Source organism: Chelmon rostratus, chromosome 16, assembly GCF_017976325.1.
Source record: "Chelmon rostratus isolate fCheRos1 chromosome 16, fCheRos1.pri, whole genome shotgun sequence".
NCBI lineage: Eukaryota > Metazoa > Chordata > Actinopteri > Chaetodontiformes > Chaetodontidae > Chelmon > Chelmon rostratus.
Genome location: NC_055673.1, coordinates 8,092,673 through 8,106,893, shown reverse-complemented (window position 1 = coordinate 8,106,893; position 14,221 = coordinate 8,092,673). Strand labels below are relative to the sequence as shown.

At 42.5% G+C, this 14,221-nt stretch overlaps 1 protein-coding gene across 2 annotated transcripts; it reads left to right on the top strand.

Moving 5' to 3' along the window:
• The first annotated feature begins 58 nt into the window (after positions 1 to 58).
• ehmt2 (euchromatic histone-lysine N-methyltransferase 2) lies at positions 59 to 13,990 on the top strand. 2 transcript variants are annotated; one of them, XM_041954955.1, is made up of 28 exons: positions 59 to 94; positions 1,204 to 1,273; positions 1,400 to 1,561; positions 2,187 to 2,437; positions 2,570 to 2,648; positions 2,791 to 2,873; positions 2,982 to 3,113; positions 3,242 to 3,313; positions 4,455 to 4,575; positions 5,412 to 5,495; positions 5,760 to 5,896; positions 6,246 to 6,389; positions 6,865 to 7,187; positions 7,281 to 7,517; positions 7,729 to 7,811; positions 8,310 to 8,416; positions 9,149 to 9,271; positions 9,369 to 9,470; positions 9,723 to 9,827; positions 9,998 to 10,152; positions 10,445 to 10,612; positions 10,719 to 10,863; positions 10,951 to 11,028; positions 11,389 to 11,504; positions 11,710 to 11,796; positions 11,889 to 11,967; positions 12,834 to 13,009; positions 13,247 to 13,990. In XM_041954955.1, the coding sequence occupies exons 1-28, from the start codon at positions 68 to 70 to the stop codon at positions 13,425 to 13,427; spliced, it is 3,627 nt and encodes a 1,208-aa protein (XP_041810889.1). In that variant the 5' UTR covers positions 59 to 67; the 3' UTR covers positions 13,428 to 13,990. The 2 variants fall into 2 exon arrangements, with proteins under 2 accessions (XP_041810889.1, XP_041810888.1); XM_041954954.1 differs by having other exon boundaries at positions 5,409 to 5,495.
• Positions 13,991 to 14,221: the final 231 nt, after the last annotated feature.

Genomic DNA, 14,221 nt, shown 5'->3' with positions numbered 1-14,221 from the left:
GGACACGGGGGGCGTGGTTCTGGCGGTGACGCAGCACGTTCACATACGTTGGTGGTCATCGGGAAACATGTCGGCATCTGAAGCATCGACAAAGGTAGCAAATACACTGCACCACAAAAATGCATGCTAACGAAATTGACGTCCGTTTAACCACTTGTAAATGCGTTAGCATACGTAGCAAAACCATGCCACTAAAGCTGAAGTCTCCCACGATGCAAAATGTCTTTATTTGTCGACTGAAGAGCTCTTTGTTGTAAGCTGTTCTGCACTGCTAGCCACGTTAGCCTGTGTAACAGTTTTGTCTTGTAAATTGCTCTAATGTTGTTAGAGTTTTAATTATTTTCTCGATTCCTTGGTTCTTTCCAACACTGTACAGCTATCGACTTGCGTTGCTCTTATGACTGTGTAAGATTTTTGTATTATTTGCTGAGTTTAGACCGGTTTTCAAAGCAAAAAGAGAAACTGTCCGTTGTGCAGACTGTTAAAATAATAAGCTAATCACAACGAGAAGGGAGCACTTAGAGCAGTTAATGTGCAAAATATAGACTGCTTTTAATTTGCACTGTTGTGGCAGAAGGGTCTTGCTTTGGTTTGGGTAAAAGGCTTGAATGGGTTGATTGACTGATGGCGGCACTTGACGTAACATCAGAGAAGATCAGCCATTGGTTTACAGGTTTATTATGAGTGTAGGACGCGGAAATTATTCACGTAAACACAGAATTTCGGCAGCTGTAACCACATGCTCGTTAAACTTACTTTTACGGACTCAGAAGTATTTAGTGCCATGTTTCTGGTGACTGGATGTAATATCATTTAAGGTTAGATGAGTCGAGGTACTCCATTTCATGTGATGAAACCCTACACAGTTAATTATATCTTCAGTATGTTGTCAGTCATGTTGATTTGCACTGGAAAAACAAATGACAAATTTGTCCAGTGGTATTCACCTATAAATACACCCAAAACTAAAACCTGACCCACTAAGTAAGTATGCTAAAGTGGTTATACATTGTATAATGCTAAAGTTCACCATTACACAACTCCAATAACTAAATTGTTTCGCATTTTTGTCGCTGCACATATGTGAACTTCAGTGAATAAATACATAGATCCAGTTTTTGCTAATCCTGTATAATAATTGCTTTTTAAAAGGATAGAGTAATATTTTCTGACATTTCCTGCTATTTGTCATTTCTTTGCCAGGAGCCGCCTGAAGGAAATGACTCAGAAACACCAGCAGAGACATTAGCTGGACCAAGTCAAGTAAAGGAAGGTATGTTTACATCTCATTTGCACAGATGATGCATTAGGGACATATGTGCTTTTTAGGGAGACGGCACTACTGTGTGACTTTGTTAGTAATGCTTGTAAAGACTCATCGAGAACTCTAAACTACCAGATAATGCCGCCTCCACCTCAGCTGCTGTTGCCAAGAAGACAGAGCCCATGGGTGGTCTGCCGCTGATGTTGTTATCGCAGCAGCCTGGGAAGGACACATCCAGAGCTGGAGAGGAGGGAGAGAAGTGGTCCCCTGCCTCCTCTCCAAACAAGTTTGCTGCAGGTAAGACTCTGATGCAGTCAGCTTTCATCAGTGTTGCTGAAGTGGAGACTGTTTGTTTGAGTTGGTGGTGACCCTGAAGCATAAATTCAGCAGGAAATGATGTATTAAGTTTTTGAATATCGAAATATGAGTAAAGCAAAACATTGAAAGTGCAAGTACGACCCCAATTACAAAAAAGTTGGAGTGCTGTGTAAAACATTAACAAGACAGAATGCAGTCATTTGCAAACAAACTTTGTTTACCAACAAGTTTTACAAAGTGTTCCTGAGCCCATGTAGTAATCTCCTTTATCCAATCATGGCAAACCTCGCTCCATCCCAGTCTTTTGTTGCTCCTGTCCCAACTTGTTTGTAGCATGTTGCTGCATCAAATTCAGAATAAACATATGTTTACAAAAATCACTGAAGTTGATGAGGTCTTTGCACTGTTTCTCAATCGAGTATATGCTAATATTTCTCAAAATTTTGAATAATTTTGTAATTTCCTGCAGACTTCACTCCGCTGAGGAAGATAAACACGTTGATATTGTTTTTCTGCAGGGCTTTATGTTCCTTGATCACTCTCAAATGCTTTTAAATATTTTTTCAAGCAATTCACAGTAACTGCTCATACCTCCCTCTTACAGGACACGCAGCAAAGTCCCTTCCGTCAATGTCCTCCTCTTCGTTGTCCTCCTCTCCTTCTACGTCTTCAACGTTGTCCCCTGGCCGAGCAAAGATGAGTGTTTCTGGGCCTGGTAGCAGTAAATCCATCCTGCCACCTGCTCCTTCGTCCTCTTCCTCTTCTGCCACAGCTTCCTCATCTCCTTCTGTCTCTCCTGCCCCACCCAAGATCCACCGGGCCCGCAAAACCATGAACAGGCCTCCACCAGCACAGGTGAGCCTATATAATTTCCAGCAAGTAGTCAGTGTTTCCATTTGCCACAAATAATAACAAATGTGTAGCAAGTGAGTTCTTTGTTTTAACCTTATCATGACCATTTGTGTGGCTTACTGACTTGTTTCACAGGTGAGCCACGTTGAGGCACCTGTTGCACCTGCGACACCTTCAGGGTCCTCTGCCTGCCTTTCATCTGACTCTGAAACTGGTTAGTGGCTGTACAGTACTCATGCTAGCTAATGTTTGTGTAGAATAATCAGATTGCTATGAATAGAACTGAATGAGAGTGTCTTGTTTAAGCTAAAACTCAATGTGTTGTGGCTTATGTTGCACTTTTATGTTTCCAATAGTTGCAAAGAGGAGAAAACTGGGTCATTTATCTGACAGCACACCTGCAAAGTCTGAGAATGGTACAGCCAGCGCTCAAACTGTGGTAAGATGATGTTTTTGCAGGTAAATAATTGACATTTTACTTATCTAATGAGGTCCCATTTATTGATATCTATTGCTGTTGTCTTTTCTAATTTCTTTCAAAACTCAGGTAGACAAGTTATTCCATAAAAAGGTGGAGCCTGTTACCAAGATACCGCCAGAGAAAAACAACGACAGCATGGGGAAGTCAGAGGAGGAAAAAATTCAAAGTTCCAGTCCGTCCGTGCGCAATTCAGAAAAGGTGTGAGGTTTAGATTTACTTATTGTCCAGTTAAAGTGACCACTCATTGTCAACAAATGCACATTAATGCGATAGCATGTTCTGCATGCCATTATCCTGTTGTGAAATTCTTTTTGTTTCTGCTCTAGTTTGAAGGTGGTGGGGCAGAAGCAAGGCAGCACACTAAAGACATAGAGGGGTCAGTGAACATGTCAGATCATGTGAGTGATTCAATCTATTTTACTTGCTTTATAATTACTTTCTTACCTTACACAGCCACACTAATGTTCTACTTCACGTTATAACACTTCACACCTGTAGATGTTGCTGTAGCTTGCTAGCCTGACAATGCTAGTCCATAACTGTTGTATCATCCTGTACTTGCTTCAAAATACAGGTGGTATAATAGATGATTGACAGGTCTTACAATTTCCAAAACTGAAAACAAGGTTCTTAAAAATTTGGTAAATTTCTGATTAACTATCCATCAAAATGAATAAATATGAGACAAAAGAGCTGAGTTGCAGAATCATGCTTCAGTTTTCATTTGGAACCCCAAATCTGGTTAAGGCAATAGGCAAGTCACCATCAGTCTGCATAGCTTTTTAATTTGAGCATCATGTATCTGCTGAAGAACAACAGGCCTAACAGTATACACATGAGTTGACACACACAGGTTTAAATGGCTGTTCAGGGTAAGTTTCCACATCTCTTATTTGTTTGATTGGAATTAGTATCTGTGCCTAAATAATCAGTGACACTTTTACGTCACTAACTTTGCTGGATACTGAGCCATATGGGAAAGCATAAGAAATGTCAAAGGATCTGCGAGAATCAGGAAAGGGACATACAAAGATATCCAGAGATTTGAAAATGCCAATCTGTAGTGTTCAAATTCTGATGAAGAAGCGGAATAATAGGGGTTCTATTAATACCAAGACACAACCATCAGGAAAATTTGTCGAGATTCAACGAAAAACCCACAAGAAACGTCAGCTGAAATACAGGTTTCTCTGTTAAAAAAAAAAAGGAAAAAAAAGTTGTAGCTGTTCAAGATGACCAGTTAGGAGGTACTTAAACAAAAATGGGCAGCACTGTCGAGTTGCCAGAATAAGCTGTTACTGTGCCAATGTCACAAAACAGCCCGCTTACAGTATGCCAAACAGCACCTTGACAAGAAAGGTGTGCATTGTACAAATTCTGCCAGGGTGTGTAAACATATGAGCACAACTGTATAATAGTCAGTTACTCTCGATGTTGTTTTGATGGAAATTTAATTAAGTCAAAAAAATAAAACCGGCCGGAATTTCCACCCTTCACAGATGTCACGTTTTTATATTCAGAGAGCATTTCTTCTTGCAGAGTTCAGAGTCTGAAACACAGAGAGCCACCCAGAGCAGGAATGAGGGCGAGGAGTCTTCATTGCCACAGTCAGACCAGGACAAAGACAGAAACACAGCTGGTGTGGCGGAGACAGCCGGAGGTGAGTGACATTACCTGGTGGGTTTTCTAAAAGGCATCAACAATAATGATTAACAACGCTTAATCATGTTCGATGTAGTTAGAATTTTTCGATCAACAGAAATGTGTCTTTAATGTCAAGGCGGAAACAAATCTCTGCATGTACATCAAAATCATAAAACACATTATGCAAGCTTTCACCCCACCTTCACTATGACCGACCTCAATCATCACTGGTGCAGCCACTTGAGGTCAAATAGTGGCAAGCGTCATAATAAGGTGAATGAAAATCACCTGTGTCTAATCAATGTGTGACAAGTGACTTAAGCTCAAATCCTCCTCCTGTCTGGAGGCTCCAACCACAGCTTTGGCAATTTCCTGCCAACAAAACAAAGCGAAGCACATCATGAAGACAAAGGAACACTCCCAACAAATTTGTGACACGATTATTGAAGAGCGCCGATCAGGGGTCGAATACAAGAACACTTCCAAAGCACTGAATATCTCTCGGAGTACAGTTAGGGCAATCATCAAAAAGAGGTTGAGAATCAAAGATTTGTGGAAGGAAGGGAAAACTGTTCACTCTTGCAAAGCAGAACAGAGGCAAAATGCTGTTTCCAGATGTGCAAAGCTGGTACACACCTGCCCACAAAAACTCAAGGCTGTAATTGCTGCCAAAAGTACCTAAATATTGATTTGAGGGGGCATGCAGTTATTTTATTAGAGAGGTTGTCTTTGCAACGTTTCCGTAACAAAAGTGCTTTGTATCCAAGCATTTGTACCTCTATTGAACTGCATAGTTTTCTGGCATGTGTCTCTCATGGCCGGTGCTTATAGTCTGCCGTTTGTCCTCAGCAGGAAGGCCCGCTGATTACACAGAGGTTCCCTTGGGTGCTCTAGACATCGCTGCTGCTGATAGTCTGACACTTTCTCCACATCATGGTGGGTTTACTGTGTGTCACTGTCATCTGAATGGTTTAAAATCTGTCCTGCCCTCATCTGTTTTCTGCATAATGGTGGTATTATGAAACAAATACAGAGAGGTTTTAGGACAATGAGTAGATTCACTAAAGAAACATTTTTTTCACAATGAAAAAAAAAAAAAATCACATTCAGGGTTGCTGACCGTCAATAGTTTATCTCCTTCGATGTGAAATGGCCAGGGGCCTGACGCTAACATCATAAACACTCACATTTCTCCCACAGAAGGAAGCGATGCAGGAGACACAGAGCGGCTGGAGGAGCTCCCCCTGTGCAGCTGCAGGATGGAGGCTCCTCGAGTCGACAGCACCAGCCACCGCGTCAGCAGACAGTGTATGGCCACTGAGAGCATCAACGGAGAGGTTTGTGTGAGGCGTTTGTGTCGACTCTGCAGGTGCTCACTGTACATGTGGCCACTTCAAATAAGCACCATCATGTGCAATGATAATGGTTATTTACAGGTATTCGAAATGGTGACAATTTAGCTTTGCACTGCTGAATTGTGGAATAAAACGTGTGTGGGTTTATTATAATTGCTCAAAAGTAGGAGTCAAGATTACTTAAAGCACGGTAATTATGATTTCACCACTCAGCACCAGATATGTTTGTTTTCTGACTTGATTTGCAGGACTGTGTGTGTTCATAAAGCTCACAGATAACTTTCCTTTAAGCCACATCTCTCACTCCTGTCTCTCCTGCTCTGTTTGTCAGCTGAGGGCTTGTACCAATCGGACCATAAAAGGGGAGACCATGCGGCCGTCCAGTCGGGTGCCCCTCATGGTGCTCTGTGACGTCCATCGCTCACACATGGTCAAACACCACTGCTGTCCTGGGTGTGGATACTTCTGCATAGCGGTGAGTGTTTATGTTACTTTGATCTTCCTATTCTCCTCCTCTATATCCTACTTGTCATGTCCTCTGTCCTGTTCATATCTTACCTTCTCTTCCTCCCCCTCCAGTTCCTGTTTTCTTCTCCCCCTCTTTCTCCTCCTTAGTAATCCTACTTTCTTTCTCCTTGGTAATCCTGCATTCTCTTCCTCAATATTTTACTTTACTCTCTTCTTTTTCCCTCCTCTATATCACCCATCTCTTCTTCTTTCTCCTACTCTATATCCCATTGTCTTCTCCTCATTCTTCACCTTGATATCCTACTTTTCTCTTCCTGTTGTCCTCCTCAGTATCTTACTTTCCTCTCCTTTCTCCTTATTTTCCTCTTTCTCCTCCTTGATATAGTCTTAATTGTCTCTTTCTCCTCTATATCCTATTTTCTTCTCATTGATATCCTACTTTATTCTCCTCATCTATATCCTACCATCTTCTCCTCTTTCAGGGCACGTTTCTTGAGTGCTGCCCAGACCAGCGCATCGCTCACCGTTTCCACCGGGGTTGTGTGACGGTGCTGGGCGGCGGGCGCAGCAGAGCAAACGACGGCGGCATGCTTTTCTGTCCCCACTGCGGTGAAGATGCCTCCGAGGCCCAGGAGGTCACCATCCCCTCCTTCAGCTCGGCCACAGCCTCCGCGACCACCGTCATCACCATGTCGGCCTCCTCCACCACCACTCCGTCTCTGCCGCCGTCTGCCCCCACGGCGCCCTCCCTCACGGCCTCAACGGGAGGGATGAAGGACGGGAAGATGCCTGAAAGACCGGTCAGGTAAGATGAGATGACGTGTGAGAGAATTATTGCCTCCATTAAACCAAAATTTTATTTTTTCTTACCTTTGCTCCTCTTCACGTCTTCTTCCAGCGCACGAATGCGGAGTCATGGCTTGGTAACAGTAGCAGTGGAGCAGCAGCAGCAGCCTCCACAGCCTGTAGCCTCTGCAGCAACCGTGGCCACCGTCCCCCCAGCAGAGGAGGGAGTGGACAGCGTGGGACCCTCCCTCTGTATGCCAAATGGGAAACCCATCAGCCCCAGCGCACTACCACCTGGGCCCAGCAGAGCGGCGCTGCAGAAGGCCATTCTCACACAGGACACTGAGAGGTCAGAGTTCAGATTTAGGTTTTATTATTTTCGGTCACAGCAGGTTAAAGGAGTAAACAGTGGTTAAAATTGCATGTTACACTAAACTTCTCTGAACAAGACAAGATAGTTCCAGTTTTGTTTGCTTTAGCTCTTCCAAGGGCAATTACATAGCTTTCAGCAGACAAGAGGACATCAGACAAGTTTAGATCAAATTGTTTTTGATTTCCAGGAAGAAGAAACTGAGGTTCCACCCTCGCCAGCTTTATCCTGCTGCCAAGCAAGGAGAGGTGCAGCGAGTTCTGCTCATGTTGAGTGAGTGGCAGAAATGCTTTGGACTTTTCATTTATGACAGTGACCCTGTTCACAGCTCGCATTAACATACATCTTGGATGATGCGATCACAAGTGGACAGCGATAAATACAAGTGTAAACAACCACCAAGATGCGTTGTCATCAGATCAAACCACTTGCCAAGGTGACGTCCTGATGTGACTCTGACAGGGACGCAACAGGAACATACCTCATCAGTGCAGGACGTGGTGCTTGTTTTCGTAATAGTGCGCAGACAGCTCAAAATTATTTTGTCCTGCCAACCTCAACAGTTGGAATAGCCTGTACATGTCACCACTTGTGATCGGATCATCCACGCCACATGTAAATGCCAGGTGTAAAGAGTTTTGTGTATATATTTTTTATGAGAGATAATGATCATTTTTGCATGTTCTCTTGGCTTCTGATCTCAAGAGATCATCATAAATTTGTACAGATTTTTGTGTTAAAGCTGTGTGTCCGTTTGTCTCTGTGTCTCAGTGGAGGGCATAGATCCAACGTACCAGCCAGACTCTCAGAACAGGCGATCTGCTCTACACGCTGCAGCTCAGAGAGGTCTGCTAGAAGTCTGCTACATGCTTGTACAGGTGAGAAATGCAAGTTTTGACCACATGTGTACAGATATTTTTCAAAACAGATGATTTACGTGTACACACTTATACACAGAAGCCTAAGTTTTGAAGAGTCTGTACTTTAGACCACATTTTAAAAGCATCTTCATTTTAGTGACCTAAAATGCAGAGGCCACAATGCAGAAGAAAAAGTTTGCTGTGCAAAATATCCGCCTCAGTCCATTGTTCTGTCTTGTTATTAGTACACATGCTGTAAAGTGGCTGTAGCTGATAGAAATATATCAAGTGATAATGAAGACAATATGAAAGGGGCCGCTCATAGTGACGAACCTACCAGGAATGATCACCTCAGCTTCGGTTTGGCCACAATTTTATTGTTTAGTTCACTATCGCAGTTCTCGCAGTATCATTTTTTGTTTTTTGGAGCATTTAGCTGCTAAAGAGCAAGATATTTGTCTGAAGATACTGACATACATTCGTCAGGTGAGCCTAAATACGACTCCAGATGAATGCTCCATAATTGCCAGATGCGTAAATAAGCAACTCTTTGCGAACAAGTTCGCCATAGCAACACGGTGACATGTCAGTGTTCACAGCTGGTTCATTTTCAAAGTAATGTGAACAATCATGGTTAAAAAGTGTGCAGCGGAAGATAAAACGGATCTAAAACCCTTGCATTGCTGATTTTATTTAAAACAAAGTGTAGCTTAAAACACAGCTGCCATCATTTTGTATTTATTTTGACAGGCTGGCGCTCAAGTGGATGCCAAGGACAAAGACACGAGGACCCCTCTGTTGGAAGCCATCATCAACAACCACATCGAGGTGGCTCACTACCTGATCCAGAACGGCGCCTGTGTCTATCATACTGTGAGTGTCTGCCGCTGCCTAAAATGACAACTTAATGTGAACTTCCAGCTGTTTGTCGATATGGATTTCAGTCTTTGTTTATGTTCTTGTTCCTCAGGAGGAGGATGGATATACTGGCCTCCATCACGCAGCCAAGCTGGGAAACCTGGAAATTGTGAGCATGCTTTTGGAAACGGGGCAGGTTGATGTGAACGCACAGGTAATGGAAGAGCCAGAATGTCAGCATTATAGGGCCGTCACATAACAGACTTTGTGTGATTACTCATCAAAATACATCACTTTCTTAAGGTCTTCCCATAATCAACCACATTACCATTCTCTTATATTTATGTAGCAGATATCTGATCATTTAAGCAAAGTGCATTGAACTTGTCTCCCGGAGGTGGATCACACCAACTGATGAGAGGCCAGTGGGGCCTTACTCTGATTCTTCTTGTTGTTTTGTTTTCAGGACAGCGGTGGCTGGACGCCGGTCATCTGGGCTGCAGAGCACAAACATGTAGACGTGATAAAAGCGCTGCTGAACAGAGGAGCAGACGTCACCATTAATGATAAAGTACTTTTCTGCTAGCCAGCGCTGGAGTTTGCAGAACGTGTTGCATGAAAAATTGTCTTTTTGCTAGTTGTTTTCCCACTGTATTTCTTTAGCTGGACAAAGACAAAACAGATGTTTTTGCACAGAGATATTTCAGGTCATTACTTTAAACAGTCCCTCTTTCCCTCCAGGAGCTGAATGTGTGTCTCCACTGGGCGGCGTATGCTGGGAATGTGGACATAGCAGAGCTGGTGTTGAACTCTGGCTGCTCACTCGCCGCAGTTAACATGCACGGAGACACGCCACTTCACATCGCCGCCAGAGAGGGCTACTTGGAATGTGTTACGTGAGTCAGCCACAAGCTGTAGCCTCATTTAATGTATGAGTTGTGTATCCTTTTAACTTGGAGCCATAGCACCCATCCACTTAGAAATCAGAGGAAAAAAGATACCAGAACTTGCCATAGAATCACCACATTTTTAACATCTCTTCATTATCAAAGTAGTCCAGTCTGTCCATCTGTGGGCACATTGCAAACAGGAAGACGCAAATTCTGCAGATGTTTAATGGCCCCAATTTGCCAAAATGTGTATGTCACTGAGGATTGTGTGGAGATAATGTCTGTTTTTCTTCTGCAGGCTGTTCCTGTCCAGAGGTGCAGACATTGACATTATGAACAGGGAAGGAGACACGCCTCTCACCCTCGCTCGGGCCGACACTCCGGTGTGGGTGGCTCTCCAGATCAACAGAAAGCTGAGAAGAGGAATAGCCAACCGCATGCTTCGGACTGAAAGAATTATCTGCAGGTAGGTGCAGTGTTATTTTAAAGGAGCCTTCAAATGGCTTTTAATCAGGTGTTTTTTTTTCCTGTTTCCTGATGTTTAACTGCATGATTTCTGCTTTTTGTTCCAGTGACGTGGCACAGGGCTATGAGAACGTACCGATCCCGTGTGTGAACGCAGTGGATGACGAGGGCTGTCCCTCAGACTACAAATATGTTTCAGAAAACTGTGAAACTTCAGCAATGAACATAGACCGCAATATTACACACTTACAGGTAAAATATTAATCAGTTTGTGTCTTTTGTCTTTCTTTTCAAACAATTTTCTGCAATGATCAATACATCTCATGCCTTTATCTTCAGCACTGTGGCTGCACTGATGACTGCTCATCTAGTAACTGCCTCTGTGGACAGCTCAGTATCCGCTGCTGGTATGACAAGGTAAATGGAAATGTTGTTTTACAGCCACATCATCGATGTAATCTGCTCAGAAAACCTGTAAGATTTCACTGAAGGAAAGGATGTTTTTGAAATAATTTCAGTACATCACAGTGGCTTGGATTCTCCAGAGTTGATCGATCAATCAGCTTCATGTGTGTCCTGTCACCCTCACTGACGACCAAAGAGATTTTTTTTCCCCACTGGGATCAGTTTCTATGTGAGCTGCAATTATTAGGAGTAATTTTCATGAGGTTTAGTTTAAAAGCCACTGAGATCCATGAGGTCTCTGACTAGTATTCATTTAGTTACAAGAGAAATTAAAGGAGTGAAACTAATCAACTTGTTCTTTAATTTTCCCAGGACCAGCGGCTGCTCCAGGAGTTTAACAAAATTGAACCTCCACTTATATTTGAATGCAACATGGCGTGTTCGTGTTACCGAACATGCAAGAACAGGGTGGTACAGGCAGGCATCAAGTAAGAACTTTAAGTATAATTCATCTAATGTTATATTGCTCAACCACATTATTACAACAACAGATTTCACTGATGGGCAAATGAATTAATTCACCTTGTGAAGTTACTGACCTGAAGAAATCTGGCTAAAATCAACATTAGCAAAACGTTAATGATAAATCAGTCCCTCAAATGAACCCTTTTAATTTCCTCTTTTCCCCCCCAGAGTTCGTCTTCAGCTCTACAGGACAGAGAAGATGGGCTGGGGAGTTCGAGCTCTGCAGGATATTCCCCAGGGAAGCTTCATCTGCGAGTAAGAGCAGTCGCCCGCCGGGCGCACAGCAGCTTGCTTTCATATGAGAAGTCAGACGTTGCAAATGATGCCTCTCTCCTCTGCCCACACAGATATGTCGGGGAGCTGATCTCTGACGCAGAGGCAGATGTTCGGGAAGACGATTCCTACCTGTTTGACCTGGACAACAAGGTGACCCTTTTCAAAACACGTCTTGTTTTTCAGTTTCTTCTTTTTTTTTAAAAAAAGAGGTGACTTTCAGGTGACATTTCCTATGCAAAGTGCACTCAATCAGGTGACATTTAATACTTCTTCATTGTGTTACTTTGGACAGATGGAATGAAGTTTAAAAACTTGCCTTAATAATTTCTTGATGGAGTTCTTATAAATCTGCACATTAAAACATTGTCTTTCCTTAAGATAGCAAATTTGCAACTTTGTGTGTGTATGCACGCTTTTTTTTTCTTAGATAAGAATTATCAAATAATACATTAAGACTAAGAGTTTACAGCCATGCTATTACATCTCTGTGATGCTGTACTTGGCTACCTCAGCGTGCTGACACAGAAATGCAAAGCAGGTATAATGTGTGTTAGCATGCTAGCATCTGCATATTAGCACTAAACACAAAGTGCAGCTGAGACTGATGGGAATGACATTAGTTTTGCAGGTATTTTGTCCTAAACACAAGTATTGGAGAAATTAACATTTTGACCTGAAGATGGCGCCAGAGGAAAAGTTGAGGGATCACAATTATCTTGAGGAAGACATGAATATCTGTACTATATTTCATGGAAATCCACCCATAGAGCCTTGCCACTTGTAGGGCTAAAAACAATGTGGAGTCATGCTGTATCAGTGAAACTAAAGGTAGAACAAGCCAAACATAAAGATCATAAAAAATGTGAATTTATTTTACATATGAAGACAATAAAACTCCAGTATTCCAATAAATCTGACGGCGTTTGTAAAATGCTACGTGTCAGATATTGTGATCTGTTTGTTAGCAAAAGGTTTTTAACACAATGCGTCTTTTTACTCTTGTGATTCGTTTAAAGGATGGTGAGGTGTATTGTATCGACGCCCGCTACTATGGCAACATCAGCCGCTTCATCAACCACCTGTGTGACCCAAACCTCATCCCAGTACGTGTGTTCATGCTGCACCAGGACCTGAGATTCCCCCGCATCGCCTTCTTCAGCTCCAGAGACATCCTCAGCGGACAAGAGCTGGGGTGAGACGTTTACAACCACCTGCTTCGAGCTTATTTCTTTTCCTCCTTTACATCCTTTTTTAAATTTCCTACTCACTTCCTTATTCTCCCTCTTTTCTTTTCCCTAAGTTAGTGGGTTTTTTTTTTCTTAATTCTCACTGAAACATGAACATGAAAAGGTTTTATTTATGTATCTGCCTGAAGCTCCATCCATTAAGAACTATACAAATCCTTGACTGGCCTTGTCTTTGTCATTAGGTTCGACTATGGAGATCGCTTTTGGGACATTAAAAGCAAGTATTTCACCTGTCAGTGTGGATCAGAGAAATGCAAGCACTCGGCTGAGGCCATCGCCTTGGAGCAGAGCAGACTGGCTCGGCTGGAGGCTTGTCCAGAATCGGGAGCTGACTGTGGGATGACCATGCTGGGAAACTCTTAAAACACTCACCCATGGGGCCTTTGGATTAACCTCATCAGTTTCACATGTGCACATTGGCAATGGAAATACATCCTGAGGGGTTTACCATGTTAAAAATTCTGTGTTGGATGCATGATTTTTCTTTTCTACTTGAAATGTTATTGTTCTTTCAAAACTCGCCACCTTAAAGTTGATCTTTTCCCCTATGATAGAGGACATGGGCCTTAACATATTTTTAAACTGTGTTGGTATTATGAAAACAGAAGGTCTTTGATTCTGTACATACAGTGTTTACTGTATATCACAATGTCCTTTTGCCTTGACGTATGAGGTTTGTGCATTCGGACTCTGCAGTCATTTAACTATCATACATAATGTATTTTCTGTTGTGCCAACAAATGCAATGCATTTTTACACAGTACAGTAATGGGTCAAGCATTAGCCCATACTGGACCCTAAAAGGACCTGAGGAATAGCGATGTTTATGGATGATTGTGGTAGCTTTATTTTCTTTATTTTTGTACGTATTGTTTACTTTATCACACATTTAGTGTAATAAATTAGATTATGTGTTATTCTTTGGCCTTTTGTTTTAAGTGTGTCAATTCTTTTAAATCTTCACTGGTTTACAACATGATGTGATAGGTGTTCAGCACATTTGACATATTTCATGCCACATGGAGTTACCTTGTGAATTCAAGGCAGCTCTCATCTAGACTGTTGCCTGTTGGCGTTACTGTTTAGTCAGCATTTACAGGCCACAATGCAAAGCAAGGGAGATGGGGTGGTATGCTGCACTGGGCACAATCAGAAGA

Coding starts and splice junctions, on each gene's coding strand:
- ehmt2 (XM_041954954.1), top strand. CDS start 68: ATGTCGGCATCTGAAGCATCGACAAAG. Junction 7,188..7,280: donor ATGCCTGAAAGACCGGTCAG/GTAAGATGAGAT, acceptor GTCTTCTTCCAG/CGCACGAATGCGGAGTCATG. Junction 9,272..9,368: donor GCGCCTGTGTCTATCATACT/GTGAGTGTCTGC, acceptor CTTGTTCCTCAG/GAGGAGGATGGATATACTGG.